The following is a 17,929-nucleotide window of genomic DNA, read 5'->3' as shown; positions in this document are numbered from 1 at the left end:
TTTTTTTAACCTTCGAAATTTTTAACTTTTGAAATACATTTACTGCTTCAAATGTCATAGTTTATAGCCCAGTCAATTTTGCTAAGAACAAATTATTGAAAAACATTTTGTTTTCAAGTTGAATTTTAGGAATAACTTACCGGGTGAGGTACGTATCCAATAAAGGATGAGCATAAAATGATTGATCCTCCCCTATTATACAAGAAATTAGAAAAAACATAGGTTCAAAATTAGCTAAATAAAATGTATATTAATGATTTTCTTTATAAAAACGTAACAAACTAATAGAAATAGGGACACCTTTGAACACAATAATTTAATTGATAAACCTAATGCTTTGTAAAAATGGATAAAAATACAATTGGGGCTCACTCACATGAGCGTATACATCGGATAAGTGCTATACAATATTTTAGCGGATAGCACTTGGACCAATGGTATACTATGGGGCAGTGCTGATCGTGTTTTTTTTCTCATGCCAATTGAGCGTGAGAAAAAAAATTGCAGCATGCTGTGAGTTGGAGAATAAATTGGATCACACTCACCAATTCAAGTGTATGGGTGAGTGGAAAAAATTGGACTGCACTCGGATAATATCCGAGTGCAATTCGATTTCCGCGGTCTCACACAATGGAGACGATGGAGAATTTTTTTTCTTCATCTTGTCTTGTTCTCTCATTCAAGAGAATCGGATAACACCTAAGCTGACACGCTGATGAAACTGTAATCAAAGTTTGATCAGAGTTTCATTTACATAATTGGCCTGATTCTCTCACATGAGAAAATCTATGCTCATGTGACCCTGGCTTTTTACTTCAGCTACCTTGCTGTTTGGTTGTATAATTGTACTAATGTGCTAAGAATTATACTATGAAGTTGACGCGCCCCCTGGGCCAGTGTTGTTTGGGGGATACCCGGAGCCGGATCAGATGGGGGTTGTAGTCTCCGAGTGGCGGTGACCCGGTCCGTGCCCAGGGTGTCAAGCTCAGTGAGTGGCAGTCCTACAGATGTTACTGGATGTTCTTTAGTGTCGACTACGCCACCCGTTGATTTGCGGTCACTACGGCCGCCGCTGCAGCAGGGTCCGCTGAGGCTGGTGGTGTGTGTGCAGCTCAGGTAGTATAACCCCCAACGGGAGGGGTATAGCCTCAGGGGGTCAGTTGCAGAGGATGGTGGTTGTGGAGGTGCAGTGAGGATGGTAATGAAACTCAGAGTCGGGCTGTGCAGTTCAGGGTTTTTACTTACTGCTGTTGTTCTGGTCACTCCGGCCTTGAGTGACCGCCCGAGCCGTGCTGCGTCCACCAGGTCCTGGACTCGGCCAACCCCCAGGTGATTCTGGAGCGTGGTCCTGAGCTCCCTTTCTGACTTGTCCTTCTCTCTGGCCTTCCCCACCAGGGATCCACCTAAGTCCGGCTCCCTCGGGCCTCTTGTTGGTAAACCCTTGTCTCCGGGTTCCCTGACCCTATTCTTGGTTTGCCTTCCGGGTGGATTTAGTGGGTGGTCGTGGCAGATCCTGCCCACGACCTCCGGTCTCTGGCTAAGGATTAGGGCCCTCCACCAGCTTGGGATCCGGTACCCTTGTGCCAACTCTTCACCCTCTGATCTAATCTTGGGTTCTTGGAGTTCTCTCTTCTCCCCCTCTGGGTCCTTCTTTCTCCTCTCTCTCTCTCTTGGCCTTGGAGCTGGCTGAGCTTCTCTGCTCTGCTCCTCAGGTTACACTCTGACAGACTGACCCTGATCTTAGATGGTTCCCACCTTATATCCTCCCTCTATGTGTGAGCTCAGGTGACCAGCACCCAATGAGCTCCTAGCATTACCCAGACTGCTCCCCCTATCTGCCCCTACACTACTGGGATGTTCCAACCCCCTCCCACTCCAGCCAGGGACAGACACTGTCGTACCTGCACATTTCTCTAGTGGGAGTACCATTGGTCTGTCCCCCGGAAATGGGATGTGTGTAGTGCATGCAGCCTACTGAGCTCAGTTCCACACTCCATCCTTACCCGGGAGTGGAATATCACACCTCTGGCTTGAGGTGTAATACCCCTGTAGCAGCCGAATCCTCAGGGTGCTACATTCCCCCCTGGTAAATCACAGCACGTCCTCGGGCTGTAAGATATAAAAAACATCCAAAACATACAATTTTTTTTTCATAAACATCAACATATAAACATATAAAACATCACATATATTATCAGCAATAAACTTTTCATATAAATAACATTCTTGTAAACATTCCTGTCTCTGGTTCCTCCGGTCACGGTGCAACTTGTGACCGGGTAAAGTGCGACAGTCTCTTGACGAAAAATGGTTTTCCCATAAAACCAGTAGGGGGCGCTTTAGGAAGCCCAACTATATACAAAGGGGATATGGCCGCTCTCAGTCCTCGGCCAGGTATTAGGAACTAGGGACACACGGGCATCAGTTCACACTTTGTCCCAACGGGGAACATATTTTAAATAAGTAACAGTTCTTGGTACCCCGACGGGCAACTATTTACAGTCTCTCTCTACCGTACTTCAACGACGGCGTCCTCCTGCTCTTTCTTGTTGGTTGGTTTCAGTTTCAGACCCGTCCGGGTCCTCTTGCTCCTCCTCACACCGCAGCTCCTCCTCCGTCAGGTGATGCACATGGAGGGCGTAGGGTCCTTTGGCACACTTGTGCCGGGTGAAGGTGACCTCGTCCCCTACATACAGGTCACGACCTCTGTGTCCCTCCGGCAGATGGCTTTCTACGTCTCTGCGGGTGACAAAGACGTCGCCGGGGGTATGATGGTCTCTTATGAAGCCCCACCCATGCTGCAGGTTGAATTTAATCACAGTCCCGGTGGTACGGGGACCATGAGCTGCACGGGTATCTCTCCTGGTCCGGCTCTTCTGCTCCGCGCTCCTTATCTGTGCTTGCTGTTCCCGGACCCGCCTCTCTCTCCGCTCCTTCTCGAAGACCTCGAGCTGCTGGCGGCAGCACTCTGCACGCTCCGCTGCGGCCGCCCGAGTCTCCTGAGTGAACCCCATGAGGTCTCCTCCGGTGGGGTCCCACTCAAACTGTGCCTCCTCTAGCGGGGGCTGGGTCCTCCTGACGGGCTTCGGAGCCGGAATCAGGGGCTCATCTAGGGGTCTTTCTTTCCGGAGTCGGGGATGGTGAAACTCCGGTGGCCACACAAAGGGCTGCCCATCCGGGCACGTATGCTGGGCGAACAGGTCCTCACCCAGGTGCGGTACTTTAGGTGTTATGGGCGCTGTGGTGGTAGCGGCGCCCGGGTTGACCAGGCCTTGAGACCAGGCTTGGGGCACGCTAAAGGAAAAGGGCACCGTAAGAACGGCGGCGCCCGTGGTTACTCGGCCCTGCGACCAGGCTGGTGGCTCCGCGGAGGTAGGGGGCGCTGTTGGAATGGCGGCGCCCGGGTGTACTAGGCCTTGCGACCAGGCCGATGGCATTTCCTGCTTTGCCGCGCTCAGGGTCGAAGCGCGTGACGTCACAGGGGTCGCGGCCGCGGTTTCCGGTTGAGGCCTAGTTGGCGGCGGTGACGATGCAGCGACGGGCACGGCAGGGGGAACTTCAGGCTCTGCGACGGGGAGCTGGGGCAGGCACGCGGTTTCCCGGCTCGGGGTAGAGACGTCCCCTTTACCTGCCTCCGTCCATTCAGCTCCCTTCTCGGCGCCGTCTCCGGCCTTCAGTCCTCCTGCACCATCCTCAGAGGCGGTCTGTTTCCTCGTCTTGGGTGGCGTGCTTCGCTGACGGGTTTCGGTCTGCTGGGCCATCTCTCGGCTCCACTCCGCCAACGTCTCTCGCTGTACCCGGGCCATCCTCCGTGCGAGGCTCTCCAGCGCAGTCTGTGCACACTCCCGGTCTCGGGGGAGCTGTGCCAGGACCTCCACTAAGCCTAGTGGGGTCGTTGCTTGCAGCAGGCTCCTGACCACTGGGTCGGTGCTGCCTGTCTCTCCCTCCATCTCCGGGTAGGCTTTCTCTGGACTCCTCTCCAGACGTCTTGTCTCCGGGTGCGCTCTCTCCAGACTGCTCCAGGCGACACCCATCTTTGCTCTCTTGTTCTGTCTCCGCCCACATTGAGGGTGGTCCCGGGGCAACTTAGTGATTGTCAGTTCCAGGGGCAGTTCTCTTACGCTGATGGACACTTCCAGCATCACAGTCTCTGTTGGTGGGCGCGGTTTCCGCTTTTGGCGCCATTCTTCGACCTGGCCCACGATGGGAGGTGGCCTCTTGCCACCCTCTGGCACGCCCATAATGGCGTCCGCTCTTCCAAGGCGGGAAATCTTTGGAAATGGCGGGAATCGTCTCCCAGTGGCGGGAAACTCCATGGATGGCGGGAAAAAGCTGCAAATGGCGGACAACCGGCGGGAAACGACCTGTGATGGGGTCCGTTGGCGGGGACCCTCCGGAACCGGCGGGAGACTTCTTTTTAAGGTAACGGTGAACTTTTCTTCAGGCACGCAGTACCCGGTTGTTGCGGGCACGTAATCCTGCCGACTACGCCAAAGTTGACGCGCCCCCTGGGCCAGTGTTGTTTGGGGGATACCCGGAGCCGGATCAGATGGGGGTTGTAGTCTCCGAGTGGCGGTGACCCGGTCCGTGCCCAGGGTGTCAAGCTCAGTGTGTGGCAGTCCTACAGATGTTACTGGATGTTCTTTAGTGTCGACTACGCCACCCGTTGATATGCGGTCACTACGGCCGCCGCTGCAGCAGGGTCCGCTGAGGCCGGTGGTGTGTGTGCAGCTCAGGTAGTATAACCCCCAACGGGAGGGGTATAGCCTCAGGGGGTCAGTTGCAGAGGATGGTGGTTGTGGAGGTGCAGTGAGGATGGTAATGAAACTCAGAGTCGGGCTGTGCAGTTCAGGGTTTTTACTTACTGCTGTTGTTCTGGTCACTCCGGCCTTGAGTGACCGCCCGAGCCGTGCTGCGTCCACCAGGTCCTGGACTCGGCCAACCCCCAGGTGATTCTGGAGCGTGGTCCTGAGCTCCCTTTCTGACTTGTCCTTCTCTCTGGCCTTCCCCACCAGGGATCCACCTAAGTCCGGCTCCCTCGGGCCTCTTGTTGGTAAACCCTTGTCTCCGGGTTCCCTGACCCTATTCTTGGTTTGCCTTCCGGGTGGATTTAGTGGGTGGTCGTGGCAGATCCTGCCCACGACCTCCGGTCTCTGGCTAAGGATTAGGGCCCTCCACCAGCTTGGGATCCGGTACCCTTGTGCCAACTCTTCACCCTCTGATCTAATCTTGGGTTCTTGGAGTTCTCTCTTCTCCCCCTCTGGGTCCTTCTTTCTCCTCTCTCTCTCTCTTGGCCTTGGAGCTGGCTGAGCTTCTCTGCTCTGCTCCTCAGGTTACACTCTGACAGACTGACCCTGATCTTAGATGGTTCCCACCTTATATCCTCCCTCTATGTGTGAGCTCAGGTGACCAGCACCCAATGAGCTCCTAGCATTACCCAGACTGCTCCCCCTATCTGCCCCTACACTACTGGGATGTTCCACCCCCCTCCCACTCCAGCCAGGGACAGACACTGTCGTACCTGCACATTTCTCTAGTGGGAGTACCATTGGTCTGTCCCCCGGAAATGGGATGTGTGTAGTGCATGCAGCCTACTGAGCTCAGTTCCACACTCCATCCTTACCCGGGAGTGGAATATCACACCTCTGGCTTGAGGTGTAATACCCCTGTAGCATCCGAATCCTCAGGGTGCTACATATTCGTGGGTATTAGTGTAATTTGCAATTGTAAGAAATAACAAATAGAACTAATAATGGGGTACTTTTTTAACCCCTTGAAGGAATCTGCCAGCAGAATTTTGCTATGTAATCTGAGGACAGTATGAGGTAGGGGTTGAGACACAGATTTCAGCAATATGTCACATATTATGCTGCCTGCTGTTTTCATACAATGAATGTTATCACCAGGAGATTATTACTGCCAGACAATCTCCCTCCTTCCAAGTGGTCTGACCGCGCCCCCTCCTCTGATAAGCAGCTTGCTGTCAATAGACAATGTAGACATTAGCTGTGGTGTGGGCGAGGTTAGCTTTCAGAGTTCTGCTGCATGTTAAATTTAAAAACTGATTGTGTCGCAACTGCTGCATCCAGTAAACTAAGTGGACATCCCTGGAATCAGGGTCTCTATTCTGAGATTATGCTGCTCTCAGATGAGATAGAAAAACCTGATGACAGATTCCTTTTAAAGACGCAGCCAATTTTACTTTATTTTTCTTCACCTTTCTCAAAAAGTCATAAGTTTTATTACTGTTCCATCAAATTTTCAATCAATTTTTTCGCAAGCCAAGTAGTACTTTTGAAAGATACCATTTATTTTACCAATGGGAAAAAAATTCCAAGTGAGTTGAAATAATTACAACAAGGACACAATTCCACATAGTTTTTTGGGTTTCATTTCTACACCATTAGCTGTGCAGCAAAAATGACACGACAACATGATTCTCTAGGTCAGTATGGTTATGGAGATATCAAGCATGTATAGATATCTTATTATTTTAGAAACTTCAGCAATTCTCGACCTATGATGTACTAGTATATCATATGTTTGATCCCCATGAATGATGCCGACTCAGGTGCTGAATGACGAGACCAAAAAAAAAATGTGTCACTATGTAGGACTGTGCATCCAAAAATTGGAACTAAAATAACAGCATTTTAATGAAGAATATTAGTTTATTAAAAACCTAAAGTATTTCCCATTATGAGGTAAAACACATTATAACTATGTGTCTACAGAAAGAGTTGAACTTTAATAAACCATTATTCACTATTTAAATATTGCCATTTTAATTCTAAGTTTTGATTTTGCAGTATATATACACATATACATATACATATGTAGCGACTAGAGATGAGCGGTGTTCGACTCGAACTGTTCGGCAATCTTAAATTCGAGCTGTTTTGGGCGGTGTTCGAGCCGTTCGGCGAACACGAACAATTTGAAAAAAATTTGGCTGTTCGAGGTTATGTTCGATAACTGTTCGTGCACCAAAATCATAACTGGATTTTTTCTCAGTAATGCTGAAAAATAATGTTAATACGCAGTTTGAGTGTACAGCGGCGCGGAAGGAGGGGCAGGGGATGGATCTCTGCAGAAATAATGAAGATCTCCATTTTTTTTTCTCTTTCCTGAATTTACAGTGGGGAGGTGCAATCTGTCAGCCTATCAGCAGCGCACACACGGAGTTAACTGCTTTTTTTCACACAAGCAAGGGCATGTGTCATTGGCAGTGTATGTCACATGTCCTTGCCCTATAAGACCCAGGCATTTTCCACGTTGCCACCATTTTCTCACTGCTGCAGCTGCATGTTAGACGGCACCGCTGTTGCTGTGTGCGCTATACTTTCAGGGTTAATTTCAAGCCAATTTTCGCACAAATCTACACATAGCATGGGAGTAGGGAACAGTTGTGATTGCAGTCCTTTTGAGGACTAGGTTACAGCATTTCCTACGACTTTTATCTGGCAGGTCTGTGCTCTTAAATAGATAGGTTGGGAGTAAAGACTAATTGTAATTGCAGTCCTTTTGAGGGCTAGGTTACATCAGTTCCTATCACTTTTATCAGGCAGGTCTGTGCTCTTAAAAAGTGAGGTTGGGAGTAAAGACTAATTGTAATTGCAGTCCTTTTGAGGGCTAGGTTACATCAGTTCCTATCACTTTTTGCCAGGCAGGTCTGTGCCAGTGCTGTGCAAGTTTTTTTCACAGCATTTGGCTAAATCTAGCAAAGCAAATCCTTTTTGGCCTCTTGCAGTGTGTGTTAGCCAGTGGAGTAGCATATCTGTGTTGCAAGCTATACCATCTGTGTATAGAATACAAACTTTTTTACTGCACCTAGCCAAGTAAAACCTTTTGGGCATAGAATCATTCTATTAGTCCATCTATACTAACCTCCACCAGGTTGCAAATTCAAAATAATTTTTATCTGCATCTAGCTCTGAAAAAATATTTTGGCTTCGGCTTGTAGCAGTGTGTGGGACTTGTTCTATTAGTCCATCTATACTAACCTCCACAAGGTTGCAAATTCAAAATAATTTTTATCTGCATCTAGCTCTGAAAAAATATTTTGGCTTCGGCTTGTAGCAGTGTGTGGGACTTGTTCTATTAGTTCATCTATACTAACCTCCCCCTGGTTGGAAATTCAAAATAATTTTTATCTGCATCTAGCTCTAAAAAAATATTTTGGCTTCGGCTTGTAGCAGTGTGTGGGACTTGTTCTATTAGTCCATCTATACTAACCTCCACCAGGTTGAAAATTCAAAATAATTTTTATCTGCATCTAGCCCAGCCAATACTTTTGGGCTAATTCCACATTTAGGCCACTCAGCTCTGCTCAGTTCTCATCCATTGTTTTTTGTGCAAACAACTCCAGAGTTGTCAATTATTTAACCACCAAAATGAGTGGAAAAAGGTCTGGTGCTGGTGGATAGGGGAATAGGAGTGTTGGGAAGGGAAAAAAGGTTGCGTCCGTGGGGTAGGTGTTAAAGCAACAGTAACAACTGCCAAAGAAAGACCATCTTCCAGGCAAACTAAGATGTCTACTTCTTTTAGCGGACAATGTGATAAGATCCCTTTCTTACGGCCACACCAATCGCTACAAATTCCAGATGAGGCACAAAAATAGCAGGTGCTTTAATGGATATCAAGTGCTCCTTTAAGTGGGCTCTCCTCCACCTCAACTTCAACATCACAAATACTCCAGTCCTCAGAGGTGTCCCCCCAATCGCACGTGCTTCCTCACAGCTCTCAAGTCTCCAGCTGTCCGTCTGAGTATAGGGTAGAACAGATGGTGAGTCTGCAGAGATGTTTACTCATGCTATAGCCTAGGAATCAGAGGTCGGCTCCAGAGCTTCTGTGAATCCAGACGAGGAAATGATCTGCACTGATGCCTAGAATCTTTATGAGTCGGATCCAGGACCAGACGCAGAAGGTTCTGACCATATTGTAGACCCTCGTTCCCAAACTGTAACTCCTGTTGGTGGAGACAATGAGAAAGACGATGATGAGACTCAAATACCTGAATGGAGCGACAACTTTAGTTTTTTGTCAGGGCAGGAAGAGGTTGGCACTGAGGACGACGAGTGTGATAACACACAGGGTGATGATGACAAGGTTGGAGATCCCTCTTACTGTCAACCCACAGTCAGACAGTCGATGAGGTCAGCAGAGGAGGTGGAGGAGGATGCTAGTGACGACGAGGTCAGGTTGCGCCTTCCTGGACAGAGAAGCAGTACTGGAAGCACGTCAACAACTGCATCCTCAAACGAAACTCTGCCTCTGACCACAAGTCGTGGTGGCTCTTCAGGTTGCATGGGTGCTAAGCCTTGCATATCCTGGGCATTTTTTGAAATCGATAAGGATGACCCAACTCGTGTTATCTGTAACATTTGTCAGCAAAAGATAAGTAGAGGCCAAAAAATACATAGTTTGAGTACTTCATGCATGAACCGGCACATGGATATGAAGCATAAGTTGCAGTGGGAAGCTCACTGTGCTACAATGCGGCCTAGCCGGCCGGGCCAACCACCATCTGCCACATCTTATACATCCACGGCCTCTTCATCCTCTGTGACTGGGGGGACAGCAGTCACACCTGTTTTGGGACGCAAACCTGCCACCTCTTTACCCGCAACAGCCAGCGTGATTGGCAGGTCATCATTTTCTTTGGAGGTGGCTGCCGTCCAAGTCTTGCCGTCCTCACGAGTTGTGCGTCAATTCTCTTTATCTCGAAGTTCCTCCACTGCTTCTGCCTCCTCAACATCCTCTCGGTCCTCCACCTGCACCAAAGCCTGTCTGGTCATGCCACAAGCTTTCTACCTGCACAGAAGGGATCCTGCACACCTCCTTACTATGCTGGCAGCAGGGCTCAACGTCATCAGGCGGTTTTTACTTTGAAATGTCTGGAAAATGTGAGTCACACAGCTGAGGAGTTGTGGTCAGCTCTGGAGAACCAGTTTCATGAATGGTTGTCTCCACTGGACCTGAAACCAGGGAAGGCCGTGTGCGACAATGCTGCAAACCTGGGTGCGGCCCTTCGCCGGGGCAATGTCACACACGTGACTTGCATGGCTCACGTGTTGAACCTGGTTGTCCAGCAATTTTTAGCCCACTATCCCAGACTAGATGGCCTTCTGCAGAGGGCACGGTCTCTGTGTGCTCACTTCCGTCATTCGCATCCCGCAGCTCAGCGACTTACATCTCTACAGAAGTCGTTGGGCCTGCCACTTCACCGACTAAAATGCGATGTGCCTACTTGGTGAAATTCAACTTTGCACATGTTGCAGCGACTGTGGCAGCACCGACAAGCCCTGGTGCAATACGTTCTGACGTATAGCCTGGGTCAACGAGATCCAGAGGGGGGGCAAATCACGCTGGAGGAGTGGTCTCAGATCAGGGACCTATGCACCCTTCAGCACAGTTTTGAAGATGTTTAGTGCTGACGATGCCATTATCAGCATGACTATTCCGGTGATTTACATGCTGGAGCACATGTTAAACAGAATTCGGAGTCAAGTGGTGGCACAAGAGGAGGTGGAGGAAGTAAAGGAGGAGTTGAATGCGGAAGGGCTAACATCTGCAAGGTCCAGATGTTCGGCAGCACCAAGGCGGCAGGCAAGTGAGGGTGGGGGAGATGGCTTTACCAGGGCTCATGGTAGCCGCCAAACTAGTGAGGAAGGTGCAGGAGCCCAGGAAGAAGTGGAGGACGAACCGATGGAAGACTCATCAGATGAGGGAGACCTTAATCACATTTCTGTTGTGTGAGTTTGGGGGGAGAGGGCAGATTAAAGAAGCATGATTGTTACCTTGCCACCAACACAACAGGGACTTGGTGCTCCTGGATGCGCAAGACACATGAGTGCCTTCTTGCTGCACTTCCTGCAACATGACCCTCGAATTGTGAGAATTAGAAATAATCCTGACTACTGGGTTGCTACACTCTTAGATCCCCGGTACAAAAGAAAATTTGCAGAAATTATTCCTGCCATAGAAAGAGATGCACGCATGTAGGAGTATCAGCAGAAACTGTTGCAGAATCTTACATGTGCTTTTCCACAAAACACTAGTGGTGCACATAGTGAATCTCACAGTTCCAACTTGCCAACCATGGGACCGTCGAGAGTTCAGCACTCAAACCGTAACAGAAACACAGTATCTGCTGGTAACATCAATTTTGCGGAATCATTTCACCACTTTTTTAGCCCATTCTTTGCAAGGCCACAGGAAACAAGAATTCTGACACATAGTCAATGCCTAGAGACGATGGTACAGGAGTATCTCCAAGTAAACATTGAAGCCATGACTGTGTCACTGGACCCTTGCTCTTTTTGGGCTTCCAATCTGGATAAATGGCCGGAGCTCGCCACTTACGCCTTGGAGATCTAGTCATGCCCCGCAGCCAGCGTTCTGTCAGAACGTGTGTTCAGTGCTGCTGGTGGTGTGCTGACAGATAAGCGCACGCGGCTCTCCACTGATAATGTAGACAGTCTCACGTTCATAAAGATGAACAAATCATGGATCCGAAACAACTTTTCTACCCCTGTGTCATCCTGGGGAGAGTAAAAGCTTGATGATTTGTTAAAATCACTTCACCAACCGTTTTAAGCTTTCAAATTACTAATCATGTTTATCTGTATCTTGACTGGAAAATAATTTGGGCCTTGTAGCATTGTGCAGTACTGATTCTATTACGCCATCTATACTAAACTCCACCAGATTTAAAATTACTAATCATGTTTATCTGTATCTTGGCTGGAAAATAATTTGAGCCTTGTAGCAGTTTGCAGTGCTGATTCTATTAGGCCATCTATAGTAAACTTCACCAGATTTAAAATTACTAATCATGTTTATCTGTATCTTGGCTGGAAAATAATTTGGGCATTGTAGCAGTTTGCAGTACTGATTCTATTAGGCCATCTATACTAAGCTCCACCAGCTTTCAAATTAATAATAATTTTTAGCTGCATCTAGCCCGGAAAATAATTTTGGGGCTCCTAGATGCACAAGACACATGAGTGCCTTCTTGCTGCACTGCCTGCAACATGACCCTCAGATTGTCAGATTTCGAAATCATCCTGACTACTGGGTTGCCACACTGTTAGATCCCCCACACTCTTCGATCAACCTTTTCATTTTAATAAAGAACAAAAAAATGGTCATTTTTGAAATTATAAGCATTAGCAGGTTATTAGAAACTGAAATCAAACAGTTTTCAACTCAAAACTTTATTCTAGGTGATGTTACATTTGCACATAGGACCCCTTGTTCGAAATGACCTTCTGAACTCTCTCGTAAATTGAATTTGTCAGGCTTTGGATGGTTTCTGCTTCAATTGTTTTGCATGAGGACAGAATACCCTCCCAGAGCTGTTGCTTAGATGTGAACTGCCTCCCGCCATCATAGACACTCCTTTTGATGATGCTCCAGAGGTTCTCAATGGGGTTGAGGTCAGGGGAGCATGGGGGTCACACCATAAGTTTGTCCCCTTTTATGCCCATATCAGCCAGAGATGCAGATGTGTTATGTGCAGCATGAGACGGTGCATTATCATGCATGAAAATGATCTTGCTGCGGAATACACGGTTCTTCTTCTTGAACCCTGGCAGGAAGTGCTGTTTGAGAAACTCCACATACATTATGGAGGGGCCGACAATCTCTCTCCCCATGATTCCAGCCCAAAACATTACTCCACGTCCTCCTTGTTGGCGCCATAGCCGTGTTTGCATGGGGTGTCCATCAACCAGCCATCCTCCACTCCATCCATCTGGACCATCGAGCGTTGCACGGCACTCATCGGTGAACAAAACAGTTTTGAAGTCAGTCTTCATGTATTGTTTGACCTACTGGAGCCGTTTCTGCTTGTGTACAGTGGATAGAGGAGGTCGACAGGATGGCTTATGCACAGCTGCAAACCTCTGAAGGACCCTGCATCTTGTTGTTTGGGGGGACGTAGGAGGCACCAGCAGCTTCAAAAACTTGTCTGTTGTTATGACAAGGCTTTTTTGCCGCTGCTCTTTTAACCTGACGTAATTGCCTGTAGGAAAGAGTCCTCAATTTTCCTTTATCAGCACGCACACGTGTGTACTGTGAATCAGCTACATACTTCTTGATTGTGCGATCATCAGGATGAAGTGTCTTGGCAATGTTGATTGTAGTCATGCCTTGACCTAAACACTCCACAATTTGTTGCTTCTCAGCAGCCGACACATCCTTTTTCTTTCCCATTTTGGCAGAAAATTTAGGCTGCTTAATAATGTGGGACAACCTTCATAAGTAGTCTTGACTTTCATTGGACACACCTGCCAAGCTAATTAACACAATTGCTTACAGTGATATAAAGAGCCCTGACACACATCACCATCAATGAGTTTAACTGACAAACAAAAAAATTCTTACCTTATCACTCCTAAACACTTTTTGCATAATAATTTGGAACACAGTGTACATGTGCTTTTCCACAAAACACCAGTGGTTCACGTAGTGAATCTTACAGTTCTAACTTGCCAACCGTAGTCTGTTTGGAGTTGTTCAATAAAGGGCCCAAAATTAAGATAGCATAGACGGGAGAGGTCTCTATGAATACGAATTCCTAAGTATTTGATACCCTGTGAGGGCCAGGCATAGGGAAAGTTGGACTGGAAAGAATCCTGTATGGATTTGGGGAGGGAGACATCGAGGGCCTCAGACTTCGCTGCATTGATTTTATAATTCGACCATGTAACAAAGTGATATATTTCAGCCATAACAGCAGGGATGGATATATGTGATTGAGTGATATATACTAGGACATCATCAGCAAATGCAGAGCACTTGTACTCGGTACCTCCCACCTCAATCCACCTAATATTGGGGTTATGGCGAATTGATGAGAGCAGGTGCTCCATCACTAGGATGTATAAGAGAGGGGACAGAGGACATCCCTGCCTTGTCCCATTGGTGATTATGAAAGGTGATGAAAATGTTCCATTTATCTTCAGCCTAGGTGACGTATTGCGATACAGGGCCGTGATTAAAGGGTCCCCTAGACCCCTACCCCAAGATTTTTAAGAGAATAATATATGGCGTGCCAGGAGACTCTATGGAATGCTTTCTCAGCATCCAACGAGAGTATCTAATTACAAATTTTTAACTGCATCTAGCCCAGGAAATACTTTGGACCTAGTAGCAATGTCTGCTAGTCAGCGGATTATCCCAACTGTTAAGCAAGCTACACCACCTGTAGTTTGGACACTTAATTTTTTCAAAGGAAATGCTTCGGGCCCCCGGGGCACTCTGTGAAGAGCATCGGGGAGGCACCCTAAGGCACAGGGGCTGGGACTGGCGGTAGGACGCCTTGCGGTGGACCGCCAAGCTCGATCCTTATAAAAGCTTTTTAACTGCAGCAGCTTTAGTGGACGCTACTGGAGCTTGAATTCCCATGGCTGCTGGCATCAGACTTGCCCTCCAATAGATCCTTGAAAAAGGATTTAAAGTGTTCTCATTCAAATTACAGAGACAATTTAAATTAAAAAGCTTAGACCTGCCTCCACCGCAGGGGGCTCTCTCGACCCACCAGCGGACAGGCACCAGTATTGGGAGAGGGGGGCAGGCCGTCAGGGTCCACCGCAGCTCTGGCACAAACCAAGTGACACGGTGGTCGCACGGGCAGGAACCGACTGTCCGTGTCAGCTTCGCACTTTTTTGGTTTTAGAAGGGCATGACATGCCTATATCTGTGTCTCCCTCTCCTTTTACTCCTCCACCTCTTTTCTTTTCGCACGACTATATGTACTTGTCACTTTTCCATATGTTAGTTGTTTCTTCTGAGCAGTTTGTCAGCTTTTGGACACATTTGAAGGTGTTTTCTATGTGTTTCTATGTGTTTTTGTTTGCCTGCATTGGTTTTAACGGTGTTCGAAGGTGTTCGACGAACAGTTCGGCGAACATACGGGTGTTCAATGAACCGAATCGAACTCGAACACTACGGGGGTGGCTCAACACTAGTAGTGACATATTTTATCCATTTTTGGTCTCATTATTTGCCTGTATGAAAATACCAAACCGAATCACCCAAGACTTCTGCACCAAATTCCTCATGCATTCAAGAAAATTGAGCCTTCAGCACAACTAAACATCGTGAGCAGTTAATCTTTTTTCTATTATCAGTCAAACTCTCATTTAAGAATATATTACTCTATCAGGTGGTGAAGGAAAACATCCAGCGTCAAGATCTTCAGATAAGACGTAACCTTATTGAAAAAATATGGAAAAAATGTTGCAACGGCTGGTGTTTCTAGCCTGGGAGGCGGCCAATATTCATGGCACCATTCCTGGGCTTTTAATATCAGCCCCCAGCTGTCAGCATAGCCTTTGCTAGCTATTAAAATAGGGGAGACCCCACATCATTGTTTTTGGGGTCCACCATTTTAATAGCTGGTAAAGGCTAGGCATTCAGCTGGGGGCTGATATTAGTAGCCTGGGAAGCTCCGTGGGTATTACCCCCTTCCCAGGCTTCAAACATCTGCCCCAGCTGTCTGCTTAACCTCCGCTAGAGACTAAAATTACGGGGAACCCTACGCCAATTTTTTTAAAATAAATCCTTTATTTTAACACTAAATGACAAGTACAGTAACCAACACTGTCACTCTACTTATATATATGTGACTGACATGTTTCTATCTATCTAATCTATGTGTGATGCTCTATTCTTTCTGTTCTAAATTGTCGGATACCGGTGTATGCCGCTGCTGAATTGCCGGCTTTTCATGTTTCACTGTGAGCACTGTTCCCATCGATTTGGGCAATCACTGTAATGCCACAACCACCATGGCTGTGACATTACGGTGAGTGGCAGACAATCCCTGCATGATTGGTGCTCTAAATAGCGCCAAATATGCAGGATGGGGACAGGGCCGGCTCCAGGTTTTTCTGGGCCCCGGGCGAAAGTCTCAGTGGGCCCTTTTAACACATACACGATTCATGATGCACAGATACGGCGGAGAAATATATATATATATATATATATATATATATATTTATTTATTACACATGGCCCAGCCTGCCCCCTCATCCTTCACATACGCAGACATATGCGTGCGCACACATGGTACGCAGACATATGCGTGCACACACACGGTACGCAGACATATGCGTGCGCACACACGGTACGCAGACATATGCGTGCGCACACACGGTACGCAGACATATGCGTGCGCACACACGGTACGGAGACATATGCGTGCGCACACACGGTACGCAGACATATGCGTGCGCACACACGGTACGCAGACATATGCGTGCGCACACACGGTACGCAGACATATGTACACATACAGACATACACATAGATAAAACAGACAAATATATATACACAGTCATATATACTGACATTCACATACATGCACTCACACAGACCCATTACTAATATTTTTAATATGGGGATTGGGGAAGCCTCACTCACCTGTCCCCGGTCCAGTGTCCTGTCCAGCAGCTCCTCGGGTATGGGGCAGTGCAGGGCCCCCGGCGTGTCACAGACTTCATGGCCCTGGAACATCAGAGGGGCCCACTTGCGGTCGGGTCCGGGCCCCTCCCACCCATCTGTGCAGGACATCCGCTCTGACGGTGTTTGATTGCCGGCACTTCCCCCAGATATGGCTGCGTGCTGTCCGGCTGTGTCTGCTAGTAATGACGCGGCAGGAGCGACACACAAGCACAATTAAAGGTGCAGTGCCGTCGACCCTGCCGTGTCATTACTAGCAGACACAGCCGGACAGCGCGCGGCCATGTCTGGGGGAAGTGCCGGCAATCAAGCAGCGCCTGCGTCCCTGAACAGGTGCCGAGGAAGCGGCCAGGGCCCCGACAGTGAGTGGGTGGGTGGGTGTGTGGGCCCGGCCCCGACAGTGAGTGGGCGGGTGGGTGTGTGGGCCCGGCCCCGACAGTGAGTGGGCGGGTGGGTGTGTGGGCCTGGCCCCGACAGTGAGTGGGCGGGTGGGTGTGTGGGCCTGGGCCCCGACAGTGAGTGGGCGGCTGGGCCCCGACAGTGAGTGGGCGGCTGGGCCCCTCTGATTTTCCAGGGCCCCGGCACTTGCCCGGGTACGCCGGGTGCTGACGCCGGCCCTGGACGGGGACCCAAGCTCCCACCCAAGCATCTCGAAAGTACTCGGCGAGCTCATCACTAATGATAGCGCTAACTTTGCAGCTGCTCTGGGGCTCTTGAGCGGGGGAGAAAGGTGAGCACTCAGAATCAAATCCTCTGTTGGGCACAATGTTTTTTCAATATGAAACAGCTTCTCAGTGGGAGTTGTATTTCACCACAGCTATATTCTTTAGCTTGGTGAAAGGACTGACATAGAGGGAAACCGTATCTACTCGGGCTATCATTTCTCCGTAACCAGGTTCCGCCCATTGTCACACACGACCCTGCCTGGCAGTATGCTCAGCGGTGAGAGACACAGATCAGGCTGCTGTTTTACAGATTTCAACAACTCTGCAGCTCTTGGCGGTTTGTCACCTAAGCATTAAGCATGTTATCTTCAGCACAGACTGTTGCCGCTTGGCCAAGGCAGTGCTGCAGTGCTGTCAGACTGTGACTGATGTGGTAATTTCGGAGATGGAGGAGGAGGTGCATGAGCTGTACAATGTGATTACATTCAGGTTAAATTGACGACGCTTTTATTTATACTAAAGAAATATCCTATTGTTTTGGGGTTTTTTTACGTAATTTTTTAAGACAAATGCATTCACCAGGAAATGTCATTTTAACATTTTACAACCTTATCTTGCAATGTGGTGTGTGACACATCATCAGATACATCCTGTTTCATTTATGATGGAGGGACTCTGAAAGTCATAAAGACTATTTTTTTAGGGACATCAGACGGCCCTTGCTATTTTTTAAAGGCCAGCATTCAGCCCTCGCTAATGTTAGAGAGCCATCAGCCGTTTATGCTCTGTTGTTC

At 48.3% G+C, this 17,929-nt stretch overlaps 1 protein-coding gene across 3 annotated transcripts in view; it reads right to left on the bottom strand.

Annotated features, from left to right (window-relative positions):
* The window catches only part of LOC141258137 (dehydrogenase/reductase SDR family member 4-like), a 207,685-nt gene that overhangs the window by 42,772 nt on the left and 146,984 nt on the right, over positions 1-17,929 (bottom strand). For 2 of the 3 annotated variants that reach the window (XM_073673151.1, XM_073673146.1), the window contains exon 6: positions 141-192. The exons of the other annotated variant lie outside the window; for it this stretch is intronic. In XM_073673151.1, the coding sequence (XP_073529252.1) occupies positions 141-192 (52 nt within the window). The remainder of the gene's footprint in view (positions 1-140; positions 193-17,929) is intronic. 3 annotated transcript variants of the gene reach the window in all.

Source organism: Phyllobates terribilis, unplaced genomic scaffold (genome assembly GCF_046119375.1).
Source record: "Phyllobates terribilis strain yellow unplaced genomic scaffold, ASM4611937v1 Scaffold_1__5_contigs__length_1240528914, whole genome shotgun sequence".
Taxonomy (NCBI): Eukaryota; Metazoa; Chordata; class Amphibia; order Anura; family Dendrobatidae; genus Phyllobates; species Phyllobates terribilis.
Note: the sequence above shows the minus strand (reverse complement) of the source record. Positions and strands in the feature narration are given on the sequence as shown.